Source organism: Caretta caretta, chromosome 8, assembly GCF_965140235.1.
Source record: "Caretta caretta isolate rCarCar2 chromosome 8, rCarCar1.hap1, whole genome shotgun sequence".
Classification (NCBI taxonomy): Eukaryota; Metazoa; Chordata; order Testudines; family Cheloniidae; genus Caretta; species Caretta caretta.
Window position 1 is genome coordinate 3097501 of NC_134213.1, and position 25648 is coordinate 3123148.

At 43.7% G+C, this 25648-nt stretch overlaps 1 protein-coding gene across 1 annotated transcript in view; it reads left to right on the forward strand.

Annotated features, from left to right (window-relative positions):
- The first annotated feature begins 2070 nt into the window (after nt 1–2070).
- Nucleotides 2071–25648, forward strand: part of CLINT1 (clathrin interactor 1) — an 81450-nt gene continuing 57872 nt past the window's right edge. Inside the window, exon 1 of the mRNA XM_048861025.2 lies at nt 2071–2287. Within this exon, the coding sequence (XP_048716982.1) occupies nt 2247–2287 (41 nt within the window). The 5' untranslated portion in view covers nt 2071–2246. The remainder of the gene's footprint in view (nt 2288–25648) is intronic.

Sequence of the window (25648 nt, forward strand, 5' to 3'; positions counted from 1 at the left end):
GCCTGCCTTTCTCGTGCTTCCTGATATTGCCTCTAGGATGATGAAGCACTGCATCTTCTCCAATATACATGTCACAAACTAGTCTTAACTGTGGAGTGGTCCCTATTTCCGAATGCTGGTCAAGTATTCGGTGGACTATTTTGCACACATGTCTCAATACCTAAGCAATGCCTTGAGGGCAGGGATGCTATTAAATAATTTGTAAAGTGGAAGGCATAGTCATGGTGATGTATAAATCATAAACAAAAAAGAAATCACGATGACAGAATTTTATTCTTAACTCTGGATTCCTATTTTCTTTTAATCTAAGTAAAATAATCATTATTAAAGAAAATGTTTCTACCTAGTTCCACATGTACTCTGTAAGGAAAAAATGGCCAAAGGAGGTAATGTGATACCTCTTATTGGACCATTATATATATATATAATGCATAAGCCTGGAGGCTAAAAACATATTTTAATCAGAAGTTATTCTTATATAATTGTTTTGTGGTTTAAATAGTTATCTGCATAGACCTGTGTCCTTGTCATTTCTTGCATGGCCCTAAAAGCAGAAATTAATCTGTGCCGGTGTTTCAAGAGAATCTATTAAATACACATAAGTAGGATGAAAGGCAAAGGCCATGTTGTAACTAGAGCATGAGAGGGGGCCGCAGACTACCTGGTTACTCATCTGATGTATAACAATGGTTTGTGGTGTGACCGTAAGCAAACATTTTCAAAAGGGCCTACTAATTTGGAGTTCTTCAGTATATTTCAGTTCCTATCTTAATACACCTACAACTTGATTTTCAAAGATACTGAGCACCCGCAATGCCAAATGAAAGTTAATGAGTGGTAATAAACTGCTATAAACATTTTAAGTTTGACTGCTGTGGTAATTAATCAGAACAACTGTACACTAACCAATTGTCCCTACTGCAAACACTCAGACCACAATATTGAAGCAAAATATTTATTTTCTCATGACATTCCTCCAAAAATGCTCTCTTGCGTCAGTGTATTTCCTTGTTATTCAAAACTGTGTCTCCATTTTATTTTGTCCCCATTTATTCACTTCCAAATGTTGGTGGATATTCAGTAAAATAGGGTACTTTGTTTTCCTTCCTGCCCTTAAAACTTCTTGTGCAGTTAAACGAGCTATCAAATAGTGCAGGTAGACAGCCTATGGAACCTCATGATCTTGTCATCTCTACCCCAGCTTTACAATCACTTGTTACAACTTGACTTAAATTAGATTGCAAGCACTTTGGGGGCAGGGACAATGTTAATTTATGTGTGTTGAGCCCCCAGGATAATGGGGCTTGACTCTTGTCATCTTTACCCACCCTTCCAACTGTAAATATATATATTTGTATAGCTGCTTTCCCCTCTAAACCAGGTTGTTGTTGTTGTTTTACCTGCATGGTCTTCTTTGATTGAGGGGTTTTTTTTTTGAGCATCTCGCAAAGCCGCTCTTACATGATTTCCACGTATCCTTCACATTTTTCTGATTCAATTCTTCCTCCCAGCCGATTTGGCTCCTAAAAGTCTTTTGGCTTTGTGAAGTTTGCATTAAATAATTATTGTCAGACACCCCTCCCTCCCCCAATTTCCCACAACTGTGAAAAATTAAATAGATTGAAAAAAGTTGAAAAATACTTCGATATTATCTGTGAGAACTGTTTTTTAAAACAAATGAAAAAACCGAATTGTGCCAAGGCTGACGAAAGAGGAGCGGGCGGCTGTCTCGCCCAGTGGGGAGGGAGGCGGGACACCCCAGCCTGAGGACTCCGGGGCACTGGGGAGACTGCAGACATGTCATAAATCCCAACGGCAGCCCGTGGAAGGAAGCGATGCCCCCGAAGAAGACAGGCTACCCTTCCCAGACCACCTTGCGAGGAACTCCCGCAGTTCTTCCGATTACCCCACGAGGACTACAACTCCCAGCAAGCTTAGCGGGGCAAAAGAGCAATCCCGCCCCCAGCATGCCTTGCGAGGGATGAGGCCGAGAGCGGCTCCCGCCGCCCCCCGCCTGGGAGCGGACTACAAGTCCCAGCAGGCCTTGCGGGCATGCGGTATCGGCTTCCGGAGGCTGGGCCGCGCCGCGCCGCGTCCGTGGGTGCCGTTGAGCTGTGGGGTGAGGAGGCGGCGAGCCGAGGCGGGTCTGGCCTGGCGGTGCCTCGGCGGCGGGGGCCCAGGGAGCGGCGAGCGGGGCTCCGGGCGGCGGAGCAGGGGACGTAGGCCGGGGAGCGCTCTGCGCCGCCATGCTCAATATGTGGAAAGTCCGGGAGCTGGTGGACAAGGCGTGAGTATTATGGGGTGTCGGGGTCTGGGCCTGCGGCCTCGCGCTTACCCCCCCCCCCCCTTCTTGCCCTCCGACGTGGCCGCTGCCCCGCCCCCTGTTGAGCTGGCGGGCGCCTCCTCCCCATGCCAAGCTGTCTCCTCGTGCTGCCCTCACGGCCCCTTCAGCTGACTTCCCCGTTATGGTTTCTGACCCCATACCTTGTGACTACCCCTTCTACCTCCCTATCCCCCGTGTGCCCCGTCATGGCTGCTGCCCCGTCACAGCCTCATCTGCCCCTGCCCCCACCTCCCTGTGTGTCCCGTCATGGCTGCTGCCCCGTCACAGCCTCATCTGCCCCTGCCCCCCCCCGTGTGTCCCGTCATGGCTGCTGCCCCCTCACAGCCTCATCTGCCCCTGCCCCCACCCCCCTGTGTGTCCCGTCATGGCTGCTGCCCCCTCACAGCCTCATCTGCCCCTGCCCCCACCCCCCTGTGTGTCCCGTCATGGCTGCTGCCCCGTCACAGCCTCATCTGCCCCTGCCCCCCCCCCCGTGTGTCCCGTCATGGCTGCTGCCCCGTCACAGCCTCATCTGTCCCTGCCCCCCCCCGTGTGTCCCGTCATGGCTGCTGCCCCGTCACAGCCTCATCTGCCCCTGCCCCCCCCCGTGTGTCCCGTCATGGCTGCTGCCCCCTCACAGCCTCATCTGCCCCTGCCCCCACCCCCCTGTGTGTCCCGTCATGGCTGCTGCCCCCTCACAGCCTCATCTGCCCCTGCCCCCACCCCCCTGTGTGTCCCGTCATGGCTGCTGCCCCCTCACAGCCTCATCTGCCCCTGCCCCCACCCCCCTGTGTGTCCCGTCATGGCTGCTGCCCCCTCACAGCCTCATCTGCCCCTGCCCCCACCCCCCTGTGTGTCCCGTCATGGCTGCTGCCCCGTCACAGCCTCATCTGCCCCTGCCCCCACCTCCCTGTGTGTCCCGTCATGGCTGCTGCCCCCTCACAGCCTCATCTGCCCCTGCCCCCACCCCCCTGTGTGTCCCGTCATGGCTGCTGCCCCGTCACAGCCTCATCTGTCCCTGCCCCCCCCCCGTGTGTCCCGTCATGGCTGCTGCCCCCTCACAGCCTCATCTGCCCCTGCCCCCACCCCCCTGTGTGTCCCGTCATGGCTGCTGCCCCCTCACAGCCTCATCTGCCCCTGCCCCCCCCCGTGTGTCCCGTCATGGCTGCTGCCCCGTCACAGCCTCATCTGCCCCTGCCCCCACCCCCCTGTGTGTCCCGTCATGGCTGCTGCCCCGTCACAGCCTCATCTGCCCTTGCCCCCACCCCCCTGTGTGTCCCGTCATGGCTGCTGCCCCCTCACAGCCTCATCTGCCCCTGCCCCCCCCCCGTGTGTCCCGTCATGGCTGCTGCCCCGTCACAGCCTCATCTGCCCCTGCCCCCCCCCGTGTGTCCCGTCATGGCTGCTGCCCCCTCACAGCCTCATCTGCCCCTGCCCCCCCCCCCGTGTGTCCCGTCATGGCTGCTGCCCCCTCACAGCCTCATCTGCCCCTGCCCACCCCCGTGTGTCCCGTCATGGCTGCTGCCCCCTCACAGCCTCATCTGCCCCTGCCCCCACCCCCCTGTGTGTCCCGTCATGGCTGCTGCCCCCTCACAGCCTCATCTGCCCCTGCCCCCACCCCCCTGTGTGTCCCGTCATGGCTGCTGCCCCGTAACAGCCTCATCTGCCCCTGCCCCCACCCCCCTGTGTGTCCCGTCATGGCTGCTGCCCCCTCACAGCCTCATCTGCCCCCGCCGTGTGTCCCGTCATGGCTGCTGCCCCCCCCGCCCCCGCCGTGTGTCCCGTCATGGCTGCTGCTCCTCTCTCAGCCTTGCCTTCCACCCCATCCCATCATGGCTGATGCCCCTCTGACAACCTCAATGCCTCTCTCTCCTTTAGCTGATCTGTCTCCCTCCCTCCCATTATGAATGCTGATTTGCCCCCACATGATGGCTGCTGCCCCTCTCATCCACCTCTCTTCTAGATGATCTGCCCTCTGTCATGGCTAACTGCTAGTCTTCCCCGCTCCCCAAGTTCACTGTCTTTGCAGCTGACCCTTGCTTATTTGGCCCCTGTCATGGGCTCCAGGCCTCTCAGGTGGGAGAGGAAGTGATACACTTAAAAATGACCTGTACTGGAAGAAATCCCCAGAATACTTGCAAAGGTTCATTTCCTCTTCTCTCAAGTTTTCTGCCACTCCCTCCCTCCCCCCCGAATTCACATACTGCACCTTATTGCTACTGTGGCTATAACTGACTCACAGCCTTTAGGCCAGAGCTGGAGTGGGTGGGGAAAAGGCAATCCAGGAAATAAAACACTCCTTTTGTGAGGACCTTAAAAAACCCCAGATAGTTTAGGGCAAGTCTACACTACAAAATGAAGCTGGTTTAAGTTACATCAACAGACAGCCACCACAGTAGTTAAATTGGTTTTGCACATCCACACTATGCTCCTTGTATCATGTCCTCACAAGGAGTGCTTGCAGTGATTTAACTGTCAGTATGGGGCATTGTGGGATGGCTTCTGAAAGGCAGCAACAGTCAATGTAAGCAATGCAGTGTCTACGCTGATGCTGTGTCGACCTGATTACATCGACCTAAGTGCTACTTCTCTTCTGGAGGTGGAATTATTAAGTCAATGTAGTGGGCGAGTTACATTGGTGTGAGCTACATTTGCATGTAGATGCTTACAGAATTAGGTTGATGTAAGGTGCCTTAGGGCAACCTAATATGTAGACTCAGCTATTTGCATAGTTACGTACTGCACATGAGAAATTCTGTCACTAGCCTGGCTGCCTTGGTTACTATCATCATGACAATCACCTTTGTCTCATTTTGAAGAATGTAGCAGGACATGAGTTATCACTTAGTGTGTTTCTCTGCCATTCCTTATTTGTTGTGGTGGAGAAAAGACTGAGAATTTCACCCAAAACTTGTCTGTATCAGAGAATGCAGTTTTTATTTAATGGTAAACTTTTTGCAACTTTGCATGAGCTATCAGCTTCAGTACAGGAGTAACTGGATGAAATGCTATAGCCTGCACTATTCAGGGGGTTAGACTACATGATCTAATAGTCACTTCTGACCTTAAAATTTAAGAATCTGTCTTTCAAAACATGACTCTATTTGTTTAATCTTCAGTTACTCTAGTTTGTCTGAACAGTTTTTAACCAGCCTGCTTTAGAAACAGCCAGCTGAAGAGGAACAGCGGTTTCTTATTGACACTGGTTAAGTATTCATTTTGCTTCCTGGTGCACCCTGACCCAGTACACAACTGAGTCTTTTCTAGGACAGGAAACAAAGTTGACATTTAAAATATGCAGAGTGTAAGACTTTTTCTCAGGAAGTTGTTTACCTTTTCTCTGCTGAGTCTCCTTTTTATGACAGCAATTGATTCTTGTCAATGGCGGACACTAGTTTTAATAGATAGAAAAAGTGGTATGTCAGGTTTTGTTGGCCTTCAGTTTCTAGTATTCCTGTGCTGATCTTGAATTCCAGATTTTAAAAAGACATTGTCAGGGATTAGTTTTTGTTGCATAGGTTTTGTTATAAACAAATATACATACACACTTATTTTACTTTCCTAAACATTAATATAGAAGGAAGCTGAGATATTGAGTGAAAGAGCTAGGAATAGAACTCAGTCTCCTTATTCATGTCTAGTGCCATATCCACTGGCTTTGACCATTATAGTAGCTTCTCCACTCTGTTTATTATTAAAAATCAGCCCTTCAAAAAATCCTCTATTTCTGCAGTGTTGAATTTTAACAAGACTAACACTTTCTCCCTTTGAAGAGGGAGAATGGGATTTAAATAAGGAAGTGGCTTGAAATGTGTGCAAGTAACTTGAAAACACAGTTCTGAAAACTTTAATATGAAGTCTTTTGCTTATTTTATCTCCTAGACCTTGGTTCCACATAACGCTGATTTTGGCCTTCTTACTATTGTAACTTACTGATCTGTTATATAAATTCATACAAAAAGTTTGTTAGAAATATCTTGATAACAAAAGAAGACTTCCATTCAATCATTTGTTTCTATTCTTTGGTTGTGATCCACACCACAATGACCTATGTCCTTCACTTTGTCTTTTGCTGGCTTAGAGCTCTGTTTGATCAGTCATCTCAGATGTCAAATTGGAGAACCACTTCTAGACTTTCTAGGCTCTCGTTCTCTAAAAAAGACATTGTGGAGTTAGTAATCATTTGTTTTTAAGTTACTACCATTACTACTTATTTTTTTATTATTTTGTTATTAACATCTGCGTGTGCTAGATGAAATTCCAGAAGAGGTATAAAACACATTCCCTGCCCTGGAGAGTTTATAATCTGAAAATAGGCTGGGCATGACAAGAGATGACAGAATAGTTCTTTAGATTATGAAAAGTGCAAATAAAGATCCAAGTTTATAATTAACATTTTTAAGGTGTTTACTTTGTATGCTTCCCTCAGTTTAGATAGAAACTGAGTTGTCTTACCTGCACTAGCATCACTTTGCAGTAGTACCTGGATGTCCAAAACGGGGTTAACTTCCCATTGTGTGAGGCACTGTTCATACATATAACAAAAATGTGGTCCTGTCCTCAAACAGCTCCCATTCCAAGGCACTGATCCTGCAATATTTTAATGTGGGTAGACCCTTGTGCCCACACAGAACCCCATTCACTTGGCTCCATGTTGGTCCAGGGACCCATGCATAGCAAATTGCAGGTTGGGACCCAGGCAGTGGTGGTTGCAAACCAAACACTAAAGAGGAATATTTAAATCCCCCAAAAAAGAAGTTATCTTGATTACTTCAATTTCATGAAAGTATTTCTATTTTAACTGAAGTTTTGTGAGATTTTTATGTTTAATAAAGTTGTGATTTTTTATTTTAACTACCTGATCGTATCCCTTTAAGTTTTGGGAAGACACTATTCCAGTTTCCACTGTGTGACCTGAGTATTTTTAGCTATCAATATAACCTTTTAATAGTCTTCACACTTTTTTCTTGTTAAATGTATAGGTTTACTGAGTAGTGGTAAATGAACAATAATTTCATGCCATGTCTTTACTGGCCGGTTGAAAATAGTTTGGGGCCTAAACCAAGTGGTTAATGTAGTTCTGTTGCTATATATGGAGGGGATTTTGCACCTTTAATTTTATCCCGGCTGTCTCTAATTACCACATTTTTCACAGAGATGTTCAGAAGTATTTTAAAACATAGGCTACTAAATATCACAGTCTGTACAAGTATTCCTCAAATGTGTCATATTAGTATGAGGAACTGCCTGTCTGCATAGCTTATTACTGCTTGCAGGCTTCTGACTTGAATTTTCTCATCTTTTCTGGAATAAATTGCTATTTTTGAGTCGTTGTTGTTAACTTGTAAGTAAATTAACATTGGAAAAGATGAAACCTTTTGATTCTGTGAGCTTGTGTCATTTGGAAGTTAGTTTTATTTTTTAAAAAACTAATATTTGAAACAAAACAATAAACTCTTTGACTGCAGCTCTACTGCATTGAGCTGTCATCTTGTTCACTGTCCTACCACCAAACAGGGTTGATTCTGGTCTGCAGAGCTCTCTTCTTCCTGCCGAAGAAAAATCTAGGGTATTGCATGATGTGATCTTGGTGATTCAGGTGGCACCCTCCCATCTGAGTCATTGCTGAACCAGTGCCCTGGCAGAATGTTATGAAGTGCTGTGCCGTCAGAAACTTAAGTTAAGGTCTACTTCAGTAGTGCTTTGCCAGTATAGCTGTGCTGTTATACTGGCCAATCCTAGTGTAGAGGCAGCTGATACCAGCAAATCCGTGCTTTTGTTGGTCTTGTTTATTTAAGCCCAGCCCCTACAACTAAAATCACCTATGCCATCAAAAGCACAATTTTGTTGGCATAATTGTCTACAGTAGGTTTTTTTGTCAGCATAGCTATTTCAGTCAAGTCACACCTCATCACATGACAAGAGTTTGTAGTGGGAACCTGGCCTTAGTCTCTTGGGTGAAACATACATTTTAGGCCTTGATGTTAGCCAATTTTAACTATGGGGACTGAATATTTTGTAAATATTATGTATCTTGAAATTTCCTTTTTTCAGTTTTGTTGTGTGCAATGCTTCATATTCTATAAAAGGTTTTTCCAGAGAAGCTTGTAAAGGAAAGTTTAAAACAAGACACAGTCCAAAAAAACCCCCTGTCATTCAACTAACTGTAGCTCACAAAAGCTCATGCTCAAATAAATGTGTTAGTCTCTAAGGTGCCACAAGTCCTCCTTTTCTTTTTCCGGATACAGACTAACACAGCTGCTACTGTAAAACACAAACTAGAGGTCACCAAGTGAAATTAATAGGCAGCAGATTTAAAACAAACAGGAAGTATTTCTTCATGCAACGCAGAGTCAACCTGTGGAACTCTTTGCCAGAGGATGTTGTGAAACCAAGACTATAACAGAGTTCAAAAAAGAACTAGATCATCATAGAATATAAGGGTTGGAAGGGACCCCAGAAGGTCATCTAGTCCAACCCCCTGCTCGAAGCAGGACCAATTCCCAGTTAAATCATCCCAGCCAGGGCTTTGTCAAGCCTGACCTTAAAAACCTCTAAGGAAGGAGATTCTACCACCTCCCTAGGTAACGCATTCCAGTGTTTCACCACCCTCTTAGTGAAAAAGTTTTTCCTAATATCCAATCTAAACCTCCCCACTGCAGCTTGAGACCATTACTCCTCGTTCTGTCATCTGCTACCATTGAGAACAGTCTAGATGCATCCTCTTTGGAACCCCCTTTCAGGTAGTTGAAAGCAGCTATCAAATCCCCCCTCATTCTTCTCTTCTGCAGGCTAAACAATCCCAGCTCCCTCAGCCTCTCCTCATAACTCATGTGTTCCAGACCCCTAATCATTTTTGTTGCCCTTCGCTGGACTCTCTCCAATTTATCCACATCCTTCTTGAAGTGTGGGGCCCAAAACTGGACACAGTACTCCAGATGAGGCCTCACCAATGTCGAATAGAGGGGAACGATCACGTCCCTCGATCTGCTCGCTATGCCCCTACTTATACATCCCAAAATGCCATTGGCCTTCTTGGCAACAAGGGCACACTGCTGACTCATATCCAGCTTCTCGTCCACTGTCACCCCTAGGTCCTTTTCCGCAGAACTGCTGCCTAGCCATTCGGTCCCTAGTCTGTAGCTGTGCATTGGGTTCTTCCGTCCTAAGTGCAGGACCCTGCACTTATCCTTATTGAACCTCATCAGATTTCTTTTGGCCCAATCCTCCAATTTGTCTAGGTCCTTCTGTATCCTATCCCTCCCCTCCAGCGTATCTACCACTCCTCCCAGTTTAGTATCATCCGCAAATTTGCTGAGAGTGCAATCCACACCATCCTCCAGATCATTTATGAAGATATTGAACAAAACCGGCCCCAGGACTGACCCTTGGGGCACTCCACTTGATACAGGCTGCCAACTAGACATGGAGCCATTGATCACTACCCGTTGAGCCCGACAATCTAGCCAGCTTTCTACCCACCTTATAGTGCATTCTTCCAGCCCATACTTCCTTAACTTGCTGACAAGAATACTGTGGGAGACCGTGTCAAAAGGCTTGCTAAAGTCAAGAATCAATATATCCACTGCTTTCCCTTCATCCACAGAACCAGTAATCTCATAAAAGGCGATTAGATTAGTCAGGCATGACCTTCCCTTGGTGAATCCATGCTGGCTGTTCCTGATCACTTTCCTCTCATGCAAGTGCTTCAGGATTGATTCTTTGAGGACCTGCTCCATGATTTTTCCAGGGACTGAGGTGAGGCTGACTGGCCTGTAGTTCCCAGGATCCTCCTTCTTCCCTTTTTTAAAGATTGGCACTACATTAGCCTTTTTCCAGTCATCCGGGACTTCCCCCGTTCGCCACGAGTTTTCAAAGATAATGGCCAATGGCTCTGCAATCACAGCCGCCAATTCCTTCAGCCCTCTCGGATGCAACTCGTCTGGCCCCATGGACTTGTGCACGTCCAGCTTTTCTAAATAGTCCCTAACCACCTCTATCTCCACAGAGGGCTGGCCATCTCTTCCCCATTTTGCGATGCCCAGCGCAGCAGTCTGGGAGCTGACCTTGTTAGTGAAAACAGAGGCAAAAAATGCATTGAGTACATTAGCTTTTTCCACATCCTCTGTCACTAGGTTGCCTCCCTCATTCAGTAAGGGGCCCACACTTTCCTTGGCTTTCTTCTTGTTGCCAACATACCTGAAGAAACCCTTCTTGTTACTCTTGACATCTCTGGCTAGCTGCAGCTCTAGGTGCGATTTGGCCCTCCTGATATCATTCCTACATGCCCGAGCAATATTTTTATACTCTTCCCTGGTCATATGTCCAACCTTCCACTTCTTGTAAGCCTCTTTTTTATGTTTAAGATCCGCTAGGATTTCACCATTAAGCCAAGCTGGTCGCCTGCCATATTTACTATTCTTTCGACTCATCGGGATGGTTTGTCCCTGTAACCTCAACAGGGATTCCTTGAAATACAGATAAATTCATGGAGGATAAATCCATCAATGGCCGTTAGCCAGGATGGGCAGGGATGGTGTCCCTAGCCTCTGTTTGCGAGAAGCTGGGAATGGGCAACATGGGATGGATCACTTGATGATTCCCTGTTCTGTTCATTCCCTCTGGGGCACCTGGCATTGGCCACTGTCGGTAGACAGGATACTGGGCTAGATGGACCTTTGGTCTGACCCAGTATGGTTATGTTCTTAAGATCCCTTGGTGTACTTTTCAAAGGAATGGAAATGTTAGCTCTAGTATCCTTGCCAAATTCTAATTTAGGTAGTTGTACATATGTTTCGACTTCCCAAATCCCTCTTCTGCTTTCAGTTGGATACAGTATTCTTAATTTACTGTCCTGAATGAACTGTTTGCATATTGTTGCTTTGCCCTGTTTAAACAACAAATGTGTTCTTCCCCTGAAGTGGCTGCATTTAAAGTAGTTTGGATACGATTCCTATGTGTTTGTGTTTCTATAGTTTGCAAAACAGTTTGGGATCCTGTGGGGGGAATAAAAGCTGATGCATAAATATAACATGTCATTGTAACTTTGTGTGTTGTCTAAGAAGCTCCCATCACAGGCTTTTAGAGCACATTGATAACTTGTTCCCTCCATCCTACTTAACCTTGGACCTACTGTGACAAGCAACAATCAGATCTCAATCTGTTGACTTTATAGCCAGGGGTTTCACTTTCTGCAGCATTTCATTATTTTACTGCTCTGAGCTTCTGTTATCTCCTGAATGCCCATGGCTTTTGGAGTGAGAAATGAATTGATAATAGTACAAAATGTTAGACAATCTGATTTTATCAATTTAAAAATTAACATTCTCCTATAAGGAGAAAGTAATTGTCAAATAAGAGGTTTGGAAGATCTAAAACGAGGAATGGCCTAGACAAAGTAGGTGTCACACTGAAAAATATGAATGTAATGAGCACAGGATGATCCAAATGTTTTCAGACTGTTTTCATTTGGATTACAGTTTAGATGTATGAGTTAGTGGTACAGAAGATTGGTAGCTAGAAGATTGGTCACTACTCTGCTCATGTTTTGGAGATACTTGGATATACGGGTTAATTAAAAGGGTGAGGGAGATCTTGAATTCTAAATTCCCTGCCCTTATATAGTTCCCCCTCCCCGCCCCCCCGTAGATGGGTTCTGATCCCATAGTTACATAATCAGTCTTGGAGGACATCATAGAATTGCTTTGGAGCTTTGATAGTTGAAACTTGACCATACCCCTCCCCAGGGTGAAAGTGTCACCTACACAACACTTCAACATGCCTCCTCGCTGTTGGCTATAGAGGTAAATGGATATATATAGCTCTACTCCCACGTGACAGTGTATAGTTCCATGTCACTGTAGGCCCTACTTCAAGTGGGATATTTATGGAAACATATTTCACTATTACTGTCCTGCCAAATATATGCATTTAGGTAACTTCTGTGTTTTGATATGCAGAGCAAGTGTGTATGTCCCTGTTTAGAATGGGTAGTAACGTCTGCACTAGTATTAAGTGCTCAGCTCTGTAGAGTGAGACAATGGTAATGAACGCTAGTACTCTGGAGTTCCTGGCACCTAGTCGCATGTGCTTGTATATCTGCCCGTGTTAAGTCTGCACCATGTTTAGTGATTAAATAGTATTGCTTATCAGTAGTTTACCCTACAGTTATATGGCTTATATTTCACTTTCAACTCCCTGTTGCTTATATTTTTTTGCTGATGTGTGACCAAGATGTAAGTAGGGCCTTACCATTACCCCACTGTGTGATTTAAGTCACCTCATTTAACTACTTTCAGCAGTTTTTCCTTATGCCTGTAATTGTTGAGCTTGTTAACAGGCAGTTTTCTTTTTGGTTTATGGATTTGTCCACCCAGAGTATTCAGCCCTTCCATGACTGAGTTATTGCTCATTGGCTTAGTAATAGCAGGTATTATGGTAAATGGTCTGTCACATGATATATCCAACTGAAGGGTAAATAACTGTCTAATACTTATCTACAGCTGTCTGACCTTCCTGTAAACTCCCCTCTAGCTCCAGGGTCATTTCATTTTACCTTATATTTAAGATTTATTTTGTTCTGCATAAGTAAGATCTCTAGAGCAAGGAGCATATTGATCACTGTATGTAAGGGATAGTTAACCCTCACTGCATGAGTTATCCTCCCATTGCTGCTTTATGAAACCTCCTGGTGATAACTGCTTTAACAGTGAGCGTTTTGTATCCTTATTACAAGCAAGGTGATTGTTACTGTCTCCATCCTTAAATGTACTTTTCTTCTCTGCTCTTCAGTCCTTCTGAGAGAGAGAAGGAATGTAGTGTTGGGATTGAGAAGAAAGATCATTGTGAAGCTATATGATACATACAAGCACAGAGTGTAACTGTGTTTGCTGAGCACGGCTGTCACAGGCAGCATCTTTCCCAGAGCCTTTGTTTCTTGTAGGGCTGAATGAACAGCTTAATAACAAAGAGAACAGTTCCAGCCTAATTTCAAGTAGTCACTCTACCTACTCATCTACCTTTCTAAATGAATCCCTCTAGTTACTAGTGCATGTCATTTAATATTGTACTATAAATTACTCATTTTTGAAAGAACACACATTCTGCACCTCTGTGCCCATGCGCTGTTTTTGTGGCAAAGCTTTTTTTCTCTATCCAAAATGTACCAGTAAATTATCGCCCAGAAAATAAGAGGTAGATGAAAGAAAGTGAAGCAATATTTTTAATGCAAGATAAGTGGGTGTAGTCATATACACACAAATATATACATGTATTGTACAAAATAGGTTTGAGTGCAGAACACTTGGTTTACATGAATACCCAAAACACTGAGTAAATCGTGGTAATCATTAAAACATTAATTATTTTTTCCCCTCTACAATGAAGCTGTATTTCACCCTTTTGGTGTGGTTCTGTGTTGCTAAATTACTCTGATTCCTCAGTTTCCAGGGATCAGTGAAATCTTTCCTCTGCCAACTTGGAAAGGAAATAAAACCATATGCTTCTGGGCAAAGGCCTACAACCTCTGCTGGGGTAAGGAAGAATCATGTCTGCTGGCAAGTTATTCCATAATTGCCTATTACAGGGTTTCTTAAACCTTCCATTTGAAGCCTCTGCCTGTCATATGGGGTATTGGACTTGGATGGACCGCAATTGGATCCAGTATGGCAATTTCTGTGGTTTAAGATCTTGAAATACCTGACCTTCAATATTAATGAAATCTTATGGTTCATGCAGACAAGTGAAGGTAGCTCTAATTGCCTGGTATTCATAAGGATGGTTAGGATGGCTTGAAGAAATTACTTTCCAAAATGTGCCCCTTTGTCCCTTAACATACTACCTTGTGTGCATTCGTAGGCATTGTACCACTGATGATTTGTAACCTCTTGTACTAAGACCTGCCATACGTAATTGCATTTAATGGGTAACGGCATTCTGTGGTGTTAGAATGTTCAGCCAGTGGAGTGATCTAATTGGGCACATAATTTTAAATTTAAAAAGGCAGTTGTGATCAGGAAGACTTTGGGAAGCTTGTGTGTCATAACTCATCCACTCAAGCTTTATTCCTGTGATGGTTTGATCTTAGAGCTCCTTAATTATTATTTATTTGTATTTCTATCGTTCCTCAGAGCCTAGTTATAGAACAGAACCCAATTTGGTTGAAACTCTGTGTAAAAATACAACACTTAGAACCAATAGAAGCACTGTATGTACTGTGTGCTAATCTTAGTTCGAGTGCCTGATCTAAGCATCTTTAGAGTGCTCTTCAGACATGAACTAACTTTGACATCGCTCAAGTAGCTAAGCCTTGCTTTCATTTTATGGCAAAGGGAAGTCAGGCGGAGGTGAAGTGCCTTGCCCAGCACTACACAGTGTGAGAGCAGTAGAACCAGGATTAAAACTCAGATGTGCTTTGCTCCCAGTGCTGTGCTATTTCCTCCAGATATGCTGCCTACCACAGTGCGTTATAAATAGTGTGTTGTACACATGCTTTCTTCCCAAAAGCCTAATTTCTTTCCATTGTATACATTTCTAATCAGGATTGCTCCTTTCCAAGTAATCTATACATAAACATCGCAGCTGTAACTAAATCCTTTGAATTCCAAAGGAAGAATCCTGCGCTCAGATGCTGTGTATGCACCCTCTAATTTCAGCTTCTAACTAAACTATGCAGCACCTGCTTTTTGTCTTTATTTTTTTTCCCATGTGTGACAGCATAGACTGCCATGATCTGTTTCAGTGGAAACCTTAAAGTGAGGATCCATTGGTGCCTGGCTTTCTCTTCCCCTTGGGTGAACAGTGAGCACATTTACAGAGTTTAGAGGTAGAGGTGGCTGATGGCCATTTCTCTTCCTCATTTTCTGGAAGCAACATAATAATGAGGCAGATGCAAAAAATTATGAATCCCTCTGAATTGCTCCTAACTGGAATAGCTTTGCTTCGTTTTAAGATTGGCTTTATGGCAACGTTAGGAAAGAGAAGAGATCCTCTTGGCCTCTGGGGTGAGTAAATTGTGTGTACCCTGATAGGTGAGTGGGATATCGGATTTAGTGATGTCTCCATGTCAGAACTCAGTAATAAAAACAAGGGATTTCCTTGATTGTAGGGAATGGTGCTTTCCCACCCCCACAAATCGGGAGTGTGAGCCTGCTTTTGTTTTCTCCGTCCGTCTTTAAATAAAAAGAATACTTGAATGGCTGAAAGACCATTAAGAGAGGAGTGCTCAGCTGTAAATTAGTGGTGACTGAAAGCATAATGATAGTGCTGTCCCTTTTCCACGCCAAAAAATATCAATGTGCATTTCTGTTTTCACGTGCCACTTTAAAACGCAGCCTTTGTATGCTTGAGATTTAAATCTTTCTACTTACTTTAATTAGTTTTGATTGTTCTCCTGTTTCAAAATTGGAAAATGGTTTACAAAATAGAAAAACAGAATAAAAATACTTGATTAGCTCTAACTTCCAGTGTGTAAAGTGACAATTTGAAAATAGAGATGTTTTCGAGAGAGAGAGCTTCTACTTTTTTCTGAGCAACCATGTTAAAGGCATCTGGTCAATCACTTTTACTAAAAAACAAACAACCCCTTTCCTCCAAAACCTCATAACTTGTTGAACAAAGTAATATAAAATCCAGTTACAAATAATGAAGACATAAATAGCAGATCACCATTTTTCCCTCGATGCACATACATAACTCTAATTGTTCGTGACAGTTATGTACATGTATCAGTGGGAGAAAAAAACCTGCACTTCAACTATGGACTGCTAGAGAAACCAGTAGTATATAGCGAGCGTCTTGAACTCAAACTACTTTTTCGAGTAGTGTCCCTATGGGTGCTTTACTTCAGGTGCACATTGCACCTCTTGAGCCCTTGATTGGAGAGTTCGAGCTAGCAGCGTCCATATGATGACCTTCACATGTGCCCTGTACTTCCTCATGGCAGACCCTGAGGCTATATAGAGGTGTGTGACGAAGCTGCCCTCAGTTTCTTCTCTACCGCCTTGGTCTGAGAGGGAACCCTACCACACCCACCTAGAGCATATTCGGCCTTCTGTTTTTTCTTGCAGTTAGGTAGTTGTAAGGAAGGGCTCGTCTTCACTACTGGGAAGATCGATGCTGCTGCAGTTGATGTAGGTGGTGTCAATTTAGTTGGTCTAGTGAAGACTCGCTCAATCGACAGCAGAGTGCTCTCAGGTCGACTCCAGTACTCCAGCTCCCTGAGAAGAGTAAGGTAAGTCGACCAGTGAGCGTCTCCCGTCAATGCAGCGCAGCAAATATACTGGGGTAAGTTATTGATGTAGCTGGAGTAGCATAACTTAGGTTGACTTACCCTGGTAATGAAGACAAGTCCTTAGTATTCAATATAGTGGGTTTTTTGTTTGTTTTTTTTTTAGGATTTTTCCCCCCTCTAGTCCCTCCTGGAGAATTGTTTTCTCCTGGCAGGACATGCCTGGCTTGCCAGAGTTCAAACACTGCCTCTCTTCTTGGGAGGCTCTATGGGTAAGCAACAGGTACGCCAAGTGTGTCCATTGCCTGGGGGATTCTCATGTCTCCCAGAAGTAATTCTGTTTGGCTCTTATGTCCAGAGCAAGGAAGAACAGTGAGATAAAGCTCAAACTGCTAGCCATGGAATACACCCCAAGCCAGGTCAGGAGCCTGCCGCCCCTCCCCCCCCCCAATACATCTGTCCCCGGATAGATCCAGTGCCCCATCAATCTCAGGGCATGAATCAATCAATCTCTGAGAAAGGAAAGTCTATGAAACCCACTGGGAAGACTCCCAGAAAGAGGACCGTGGACTCTCACTCTAAGGAGCCTGCTCCAAAAAAGACCACATCACTGGTAAGGTCCTCTGTCTCTGAAGGTAGCATTGAGTCTGAGGACTCTTCCTCTAGTACAGCAGGCCTGTGGAGCCCTGCAGCTCCAAGGAGAGGATGCATGGCTCCAATAGGGCACCGATGCTCTCCACCAGTAAGGAGAACAAACACAGAGAACCGTTGAGTTTGGCCTGAAGCATCAGCCATTGGTGCTGACACACGCCTCAATCCAGCCATCAATATTGATGCAGGCAGCTCAGCTGCGAGTTCCTGTGCAAGTGGTACCATCGGTACTGAGCAAGCAATGGCATCTAATATCTACAATGCCTGTACTATGCCCATCGTCCTCAATGCTGTTGGGAATTCCTATACTTGAGGTACCTCTCAGTGTTGGAAGAACCAGAGTCCCGTTGTTGACAGGTACTGAATGTCTCTCGTTACAGAGGCCTCTGTCACTGAGCAGCCATCCCATGGCCCAGGGTTCTCCTCCATCCTCAATTGCTTCCTGACCTCCCCCATTGGAAGATGTGCAAGAAGAAGATTCCCAGTAGGTCTCCTTGGTTCCAGGGAGGGTTCTCCTATGTAAAGCTTTAGGAATTTGCTTTTAGCCAGCCACAGGGAGGAGTTTGCAGGTGACCAAGGATGGTAGAACCAGCTTTGCATGCAGCTCCGCATCTTTGCAGACCCATAATGGCTGTATTGGGACCTGTGGGCTACCTGTCGGCACCAATTTAAGAGATGACATGTGTCATCCCCCAGGGAGACCAAGGTTTCACATCCTCCTCCCCACCCATCCCCCCACAACAGGTGGAAACTTTCAAAGAACAGTAAGCTAGGGCAGAAGAAGTTGTCACCCTGGACACTCCTATTTCATCATCACCGGATGAGACTGTTATGCCGCCTCCACCTTCCATGGCTGATGACTTCAGGCAGTTTCAGGACCTCATTAGAAGGGTAGCAGATACTCTGCAGATCCTGCTGGAGGAGGTCAAGGATCTTCAAAACAAGCAGCTGGATACCTTGCAGTTGGCAACACCCTCCAGAGTGAATCTACCTGTTAATGAGGCACTCCTAGACCTGACTAAGATGGTATGGCAAATGCCTGCCATTATTCCGCAATGTGCATACTAATGTGTTCAGCTCTCTCATTGGTCTACCTCTGTCTTTCTTGCAGCATGTCTCTCATCTTACTGACATCGCAGTCGTCTGTATTCACAGGAAACCGATAAAGGTAGACGGAGGAGATGTATATTTTGAGTTGTGTGAGGGCTTTAACTTCCCAGCTCGACTTGGAATAAATGGATATTGTTTAGCTAAAGTCCTTCACACTTGAGAATGTGCTCCTTAGACAGAGATGGTAGTGCATCTGGGACTACAAAGGTCACTCACATAAAGAAGTCCAACAGTTTCTTTAAAGACTAATTTTATTTCTCCCTGTTCATACCCTGTTTCTGAAGAGTAGAGCCAAATTATTGAGTATCTTCTTTTAGAGAGAATGTCAGTTTGGAATTTTGCCTCAGTGTCCTCAGTTGGGACTGTACTAAGCTTAAAGAAAGCAATCCAAATAACTAGGTTTCAATTAATCTAGTTTCAACTGATTAAGTAACATATTTTGATATTTCCCAGACTGGGTAATCACTTTGGGTATGACTGTGCTGCAACTGGGAGGTGTGATTCCCAGTCCAGATACTCTCATTAGCTCAGCTTGAGCTAGCATGCAAAAAATCACCTTGTGGATGTTGCACCATAGGCTAGCCACCTGAACTCAGACCAAGGGGTTGGGGAAGCTTGGACTCAAGTGGCTAGCCCAAACGGCCATCAGTGCCAGCTAGGAATCGCTTCCCAGTGTAGACATAACCTTTGAGATCTGTAAGTACAATGGAGACTTTCATGACTGAATAATTCCATCAATAGGCCTAAGTGAAGCCAGTGTAAAAACACATACTAAGGGCATGGCTACACTGGAAACTTCAAAGCACTCCCATGGGAATGCTCCTGGTACTCCACCTCCACAAGGGGATTAGCTCTGAGCGCTGGGAGCATGGCTCCCAGCGCTCGGGCTTGTCTATACTAGCAGCTCAGACTTGCTGCACTCGGGGGTGATTTTTCACACTCCTGAGCCAGCAAGTTAGAGCACTATAAAATGTAAGTATAGACAAGCCCTAAGAGTTTTAAGGAATTTTGCAACCTCAAAAGGGACTCCCCTACTCTGTCCCCGAAGGGCAAGGATTATAAAGATGGGGTAGTGCAGAAATATTTAATGTCTAGGTTGTGACGAGGTGGTTTTTGGTCTCTAGAAGAGTTGCTCTTAGTAATGTTTTAGGACAGTTGTGCATGTCACAATGATTACAACTTTAGACTTGGCCACACTTTCTTAGGGCTGCATCCTCCTTATCACACATCACTGCTTCAGACTTCTGACTTTGTTTACCCACTGTTTGTTGCATTCTCATCCCAGTCACTCTTTTGGGGTTGAACACGCCATTATTTCTGGTTTATCTTGGGCACTTCTGCTAATTTGTGAAAACAGCAGCAAACTGAAGTAGATGATCACACATTTGGCGACTAAAATTTGATTTAGCAGCTGTGCAGATAGCCACATATGAGACACTTTCAACTTGAGTTCTAAGCTAACGTAAATAGTGTTCGAAGCACTGGAGGGATGTACTTTAATTTTTCTTGTTTTAGGGTTGATGAATCATTAACAAACCAGTACTTTGTGTAGAATAGTATTTTTGAATAGATAAGTAAATCTTTTTGGACATGGATCAGATTGTCATTAGGTTCCAGCTAGTGTGATACCAAGCCACTGTAGAGTGTCTGTGTTTTAAGGAAGCTTTCTATGATACTCTTAAAGTGTATTCCATATCATCCTCACCAGTTTGATATAGACTGCATATTTATTGTGTAGCAGAAAATAGCTGGCCCATCTAGGATACAATTAGAAATGTTAAAATGACAGGATTAGTTAGAATTTCTCAAACTTCTTAAAATACACAGCCCAGCCTCATTAATCTGCAGCAATGATAAGAAGACCTAATATGGATTAGGGAGCATGCTCCTCTCCTTGTTTGCCCTATCCCTGCCCCCAAAACAGCAACTGATATTCAACTCATTTATCACTTGAGTGCCACCTGACATGCAGCGTCACACACACAAGGTAGGATTTCTTGTCTTTTAAAAAGAAAAGGAGGACTTGTGGCACCTTAGTCTCTAAAGACCTCCTTTTCTTTTTGCGGATACAGACTAATACAGCTGCTAGTCTGAAACTTGTCTTTTAAGTGGGACTTGGTGGGGGGGAGCACTGTGGAAGACTGGAAAGGGACAGGAAGTGATTTGGGGGTTGTGTTCTATTGAGGTTCTAAAACTTCTTAAAATATTCAAATTCATTTTGGAATGAATTTGATATTGTCAGAATCTCCCCTTAGATGGGGATCTCACTGAAGTCGGTAGCTGCGTGTGCATCTCTGAAGCATGAAAGAGAGCTGTAATTTTTCATGATGCTTTCTAGTCACCATATGATGTGAAGTAAGGCTGAAAGAATCTGCTTTTCAATTAAGCCTTTAAAATACTAAACATTCAGGCTGTTGCATGGTAAATTAATAATCTTTTTGGTGACGACATAATATAGTTTTACTTGCAGTAACTTGGAAACTTAGAAATCCAAAACTTTCTAATTGGAAGCTGGGTTCTCATTCCTATTTTCCATCATTAGACTGTCAAAATGACAATTCGTTTGGTTAATTATGCAAAATAATATAAATATATTATAGCAATTTACCTAGCACAATTACAATGATCAGATTCTAGAACAGTAGATCACCAGAGTTAAACCAGTCAATCTCACACCTCATTTGAAACTGGACAGCGCAGCAGCAGAAACCAAACAAAAAACAAACACACACAAAAACCTACCAAATACTGAACAGTAATACTGGGGGTTTATAAACATAAACTACTAAAAAAAAAAAAAGGAAAAGTTTAAATTTTTTTTGACAAGATAAGGAGATGGTTTCTATGCTTTTCATTTAAATTAAGATAGTTAATAGCAATATTTTTCTTCAGCATAGTAAAGTTTCAAAGCTGCATTAAGTTAATGTTCAGTTGTAAACTTTTGAAAGAACAACCATAACGTTTTGTTTAGTGTTACGAATGTTTCAGAGTTACAAACCACTTCCATTCCCAAGTTATTCGTTCCTCTGAGGTTTACTGTATGTGCAAATCTTCCCATTAATTTGTAAGTTTTTATATCTGATCATAGTTAAAACATTTAAATAATTTTTCAAGTCTGTTGCTTCATCTCAGATTTTCCTCTTTTCATTGTACTTGCAGGCAGAAACTAGAAACTGGGGCTATGACGGAAATGAAACCACCTTATGTTGTCTTTTGAGGATTTAATTGTTTGCTCTCCTAGTGGAACCATTTTAATAAATGATACCTCTGAAAGGAGAGGAAACTTCACATTGTCCTTCTATATGAGCATTTTAAAAAACTATTTTGTGTATATAATATTGGCAGCCAAGCTTTGCAATACAAAAGAATATTTATCTTCAGTGATCACCATAAGGTATTTGTAATGTATTTTTAGCTCCGTCTCAGTTAAGTTCTCTCTCCCCCACTGCCTCCCCCCCCCCCCCCAAAAAAAAGTTTCAAGAGCGACTGATGTATATAGATATCTCTTATCCTGGATGTTCCATTGTCACAATTTTATTTGTATGCAATTTGTCTGGAATAGTTGAGTGTGAACCAATGGAGGTGGACTGTAGCCATTCATATAAGATCCTCTGGTTTGTTACATCTTATGAAATAACTTTCTCCAACTCTATAAAATAAAAGGATTTGTAGGTTGTGACTCTGCTTCAATGAAATCTTAAAGGTAAACAGAAGTATTGAGCTAATTGAGTATATTGAGAGTTGGTAACTGCATCTTTTGTTATCCTTAATTGGCTATTCAGGGAGTGGGAAAGCAAAATTATAGTAATCCAAATTCATCAGAGAACAGAGGAAAAATCTGAAACAGGAGAAGATTGGGCAGCAGTGTTTTTTTGCTGCTGTTCTTTAAAGCTGCTTCTTTTGATAAAAGGATGAAGATTTAAAAAAAATTGTGCTATTGTACATTGGGATGTTCCAGACCATTGGGTTCAAATATATTTAAGATGTATCTGAATATTGTTCCCAATATGCATTTGAAACAATAATGTTTACTTAAGAAGCTAAAATTTTGCATGCAGAGATTATTCAGGCTTAGGGTTTTTTTTAATGTGAAAATTCTGTTATATTTTTCTAAGGGAGAACTTGGATTCAGACAGACCCATTTATGGCAGACTGGATTAAAATGTTATGGCCAAGGAATAGATTCTGAAAGTAAGGTTATAGTGGAAACAATGTCTGGAATCTTAGGGGCTGCCTAGATACAACACTTAAAGTAAACTAGAGTAGAGTGTTCCTAGAATATCCAGAGGGAAGAGGACAAGAAAATATACTGCCTCCTTATAAAATATCTGGAGTTCTTTTTAACTTAAAAAAAGGTTTGTAGTATAACTCATTACATAATATCTCTTCTAGAGAAGAAGGAATATATTCCATTCTCCGGAAAACTTGTTTCATTTTAGTTTCAGCTGTCTTGGCTTGATCTACAGTTTTTGTACAGATTTAACTATTTTGGTTGTGGGGGGGTGACTTTTTAAACCTAAATCAGAGGTCCCCAAAGTGTGCTGCAGCTCCTTTCCTGGCCTGGGGGCAAGGCCAGGAGCAGACCTGCAGCTGGCCACAGGTCTGGCTGCAGCCCTGATCCCACCCTAAGCCGTGGCCCCGCTCCCAGACCCATCCCTAGCTGTGGCCCCCTTACCCCAGTTCATATTACACCCCCACACACAGCTGCAGTCCCACTCCAGGGGGGTGGGGGAGGAGGGGAGGCGAGGCAAGGACAGCGGTGGGGGGGGACAACCCTCAAAAGTTTGGGGTTTGCAGACCTAAATAGTTAAAGCAGTATACCCCCAACATTGGACTAGATTATACCAGTAGGAAGGTGTAAGTTATGCAGGTGTAAGTTATTCTCCTAACTGTGTCAACACTCAGGGTTTGTACTGTTTTTAACAGGCATAGCTAAGGTGGCAGAGTTTTTGGGTTCATAAGCCCTAAGCGTTAGTGCAGACTAGCTTGGGTGTAAATTCTAATATACACGAGTGTGGTGTGAACGTGATTGGTGCATACTAAGTCTTCTAGTGTATGTTGACATAGTACTGTTTGAAATAGAACTACATCAGTGCATGCTAGGGAACTTTCAGCGTGCATCAACGGGCCCAGTTAGTGCACAGCACACTGGTGTGCACTATAGTTTACATCCCAGCTGGTGCACATCAACATGCAGTGTAGACAAGACCTTAGTATTTTGCAGCATAGCCTCTCTGCAGAATGTCTGAGCCAGTGCCGGGGCACTAAAAAATGAGTAAAAAGAAAAGGAGTACTTGTGGCACCTTAGAGACTAACCAATTTATTTGAGCATAAGCTTCCGTGAGCTACAGCTCACTTCATTGGATGCATACTGTGGAAAGTGTAGAAGATCTTTTTATATACACACACAGCATGAAAAAATACCTCCTCCCACCCCACTCTCCTGCTGGTAATAGCTTATCTAAAGTGATCACTCTCCTTACAATGTGTATGATGATCAAGTTGGGCCACTTCCAGCACAAATCCAGGTTTTCTATTTGTGAGAGTGTTGGGTCATCCTTCAAATCTTGGGAGACAGGCCAGTCCTTGCCTACAGACAGCCCCCCAGCCTGAAGCAAATACTCACCAGCAACCACATACCACACAACAGAACCACTAACCCAGGAACCTATCCTTGCAACAAAGCCTGTTGCCAACATATCTATTCAGGGGACACCATCACAGGGTCTAATAACATCAGCCACACTATCAGAGGCTCGTTCACCTGCACATCCACCAATGTGATATATGCCATCATGTGCCAGCAATGCCCCTCTGCCATGTACATTGGTCAAACTGGACAGTCTCTACGTAAAAGAATAAATGGACACAAATCAGATGTCAAGAATTATAACATTCATAAACCAGTCGGAGAACACTTCAATCTTTATGGTCACGCGATTACAGACATGAAAGTTGCTATATTACAACAAAAAAACTTCAAATCCAGACTCCAGCGAGAAAATGTTGAATTGGAATTCATTTGCAAATTGGATACAATTAACTTAGGCTTGAATAGAGACTGGGAGTGGCTACGTCATTATGCAAGGTAACCTATTTCCCCTTGTTTTTTCCTCCCCCCCCCCCCCCCCCACGTTCTTGTTAAACCCTGGATTTGTGCTGGAAATGGCCCACCTTGATTATCATACACATTGTAAGGAGAGTGATCACTTTAGATAAGCTATTACCAGGAGGAGAGTGGGGTGGGAGGAGGTATTTTTTCATGCTTTGTGTGTGTATAAAAAGATCTTCTACACTTTCCACAGTATGCATCCGATGAAGTGAGCTGTAGCTCACGGAAGCTTATGCTCAAATAAATTGGTTAGTCTCTAAGGTGCCACAAGTACTCCTTTTCTTTTTGCGGATACAGACTAACACGGCTGTTACTCTAAAAAATGAGTAGTGGTGTTTGAGACAGGAAGAGTACCTGTTGATATCTCCATCACGTATCTAGCCAGCATATTGACCTGAATGTAATAAGGGGTTATTAAAAGATGTATGAAATGAAAAATTTCAAGTTGTTGAGTTGGTCAGCTCCCATTTAATAGATTTATGCTGAAAAACCTCTTTATGTCAGCAAATTGGGTGTAATCAGGCTAAAATTAACTAGATCACGAAGTGAGACCACGGACTATTGCTTTATCTGAACTAGTATTTCAGCTTCTTCAAAACTCTAGATTACTTGAGCTCAAGAGTTTTCCCCCACCCATTTATTATCAGGGTTGAATGGAGGGGGATAGCCTTAGTTTTGGCAATTCTTGCATCTCCAGAAAAAGGGAAGCCACTTTGGAAACTGTCTTAAATTTGTTTCTTTATCATTTGCAATGTGCTCTTCTTGCTATATGCAATGGAGTCTAGGAATGAGCTCCATTGATCTAGTCACAGCCAATGCATTCTTGCTTTAGCACAATATAGGGCAAAAATAGTGTCACTTGGTCACTGTATTTATCTGGCATGATTTGCGAGATAAATTTGATAACTTTTTTATCAGATTTCAGTATTGCTTGTGAAAGGAATGCAGTAGATGTATCACAGCTACATGTGAGTAAAGCCCTTGATATAATATGTGGTTTGGGTATAATCGGTGTCCCATGAACTGAAAGCCTGTAAGCAAACAATACTAAAGAGCAATGTATTGAGAAGGTGCATTGTAAGACTATCAATGTTTGTTAGGTACTCAGATGCTGCAGTGGTAGAAGCCGTAGAAGTCTGTAGATTGAGAATGTTTCCCAGGAAATTAATGTGCTTGGGTGGGTTGAAAAGCAGTATTAATAATTCAGAAGATGAGGACTTGGATG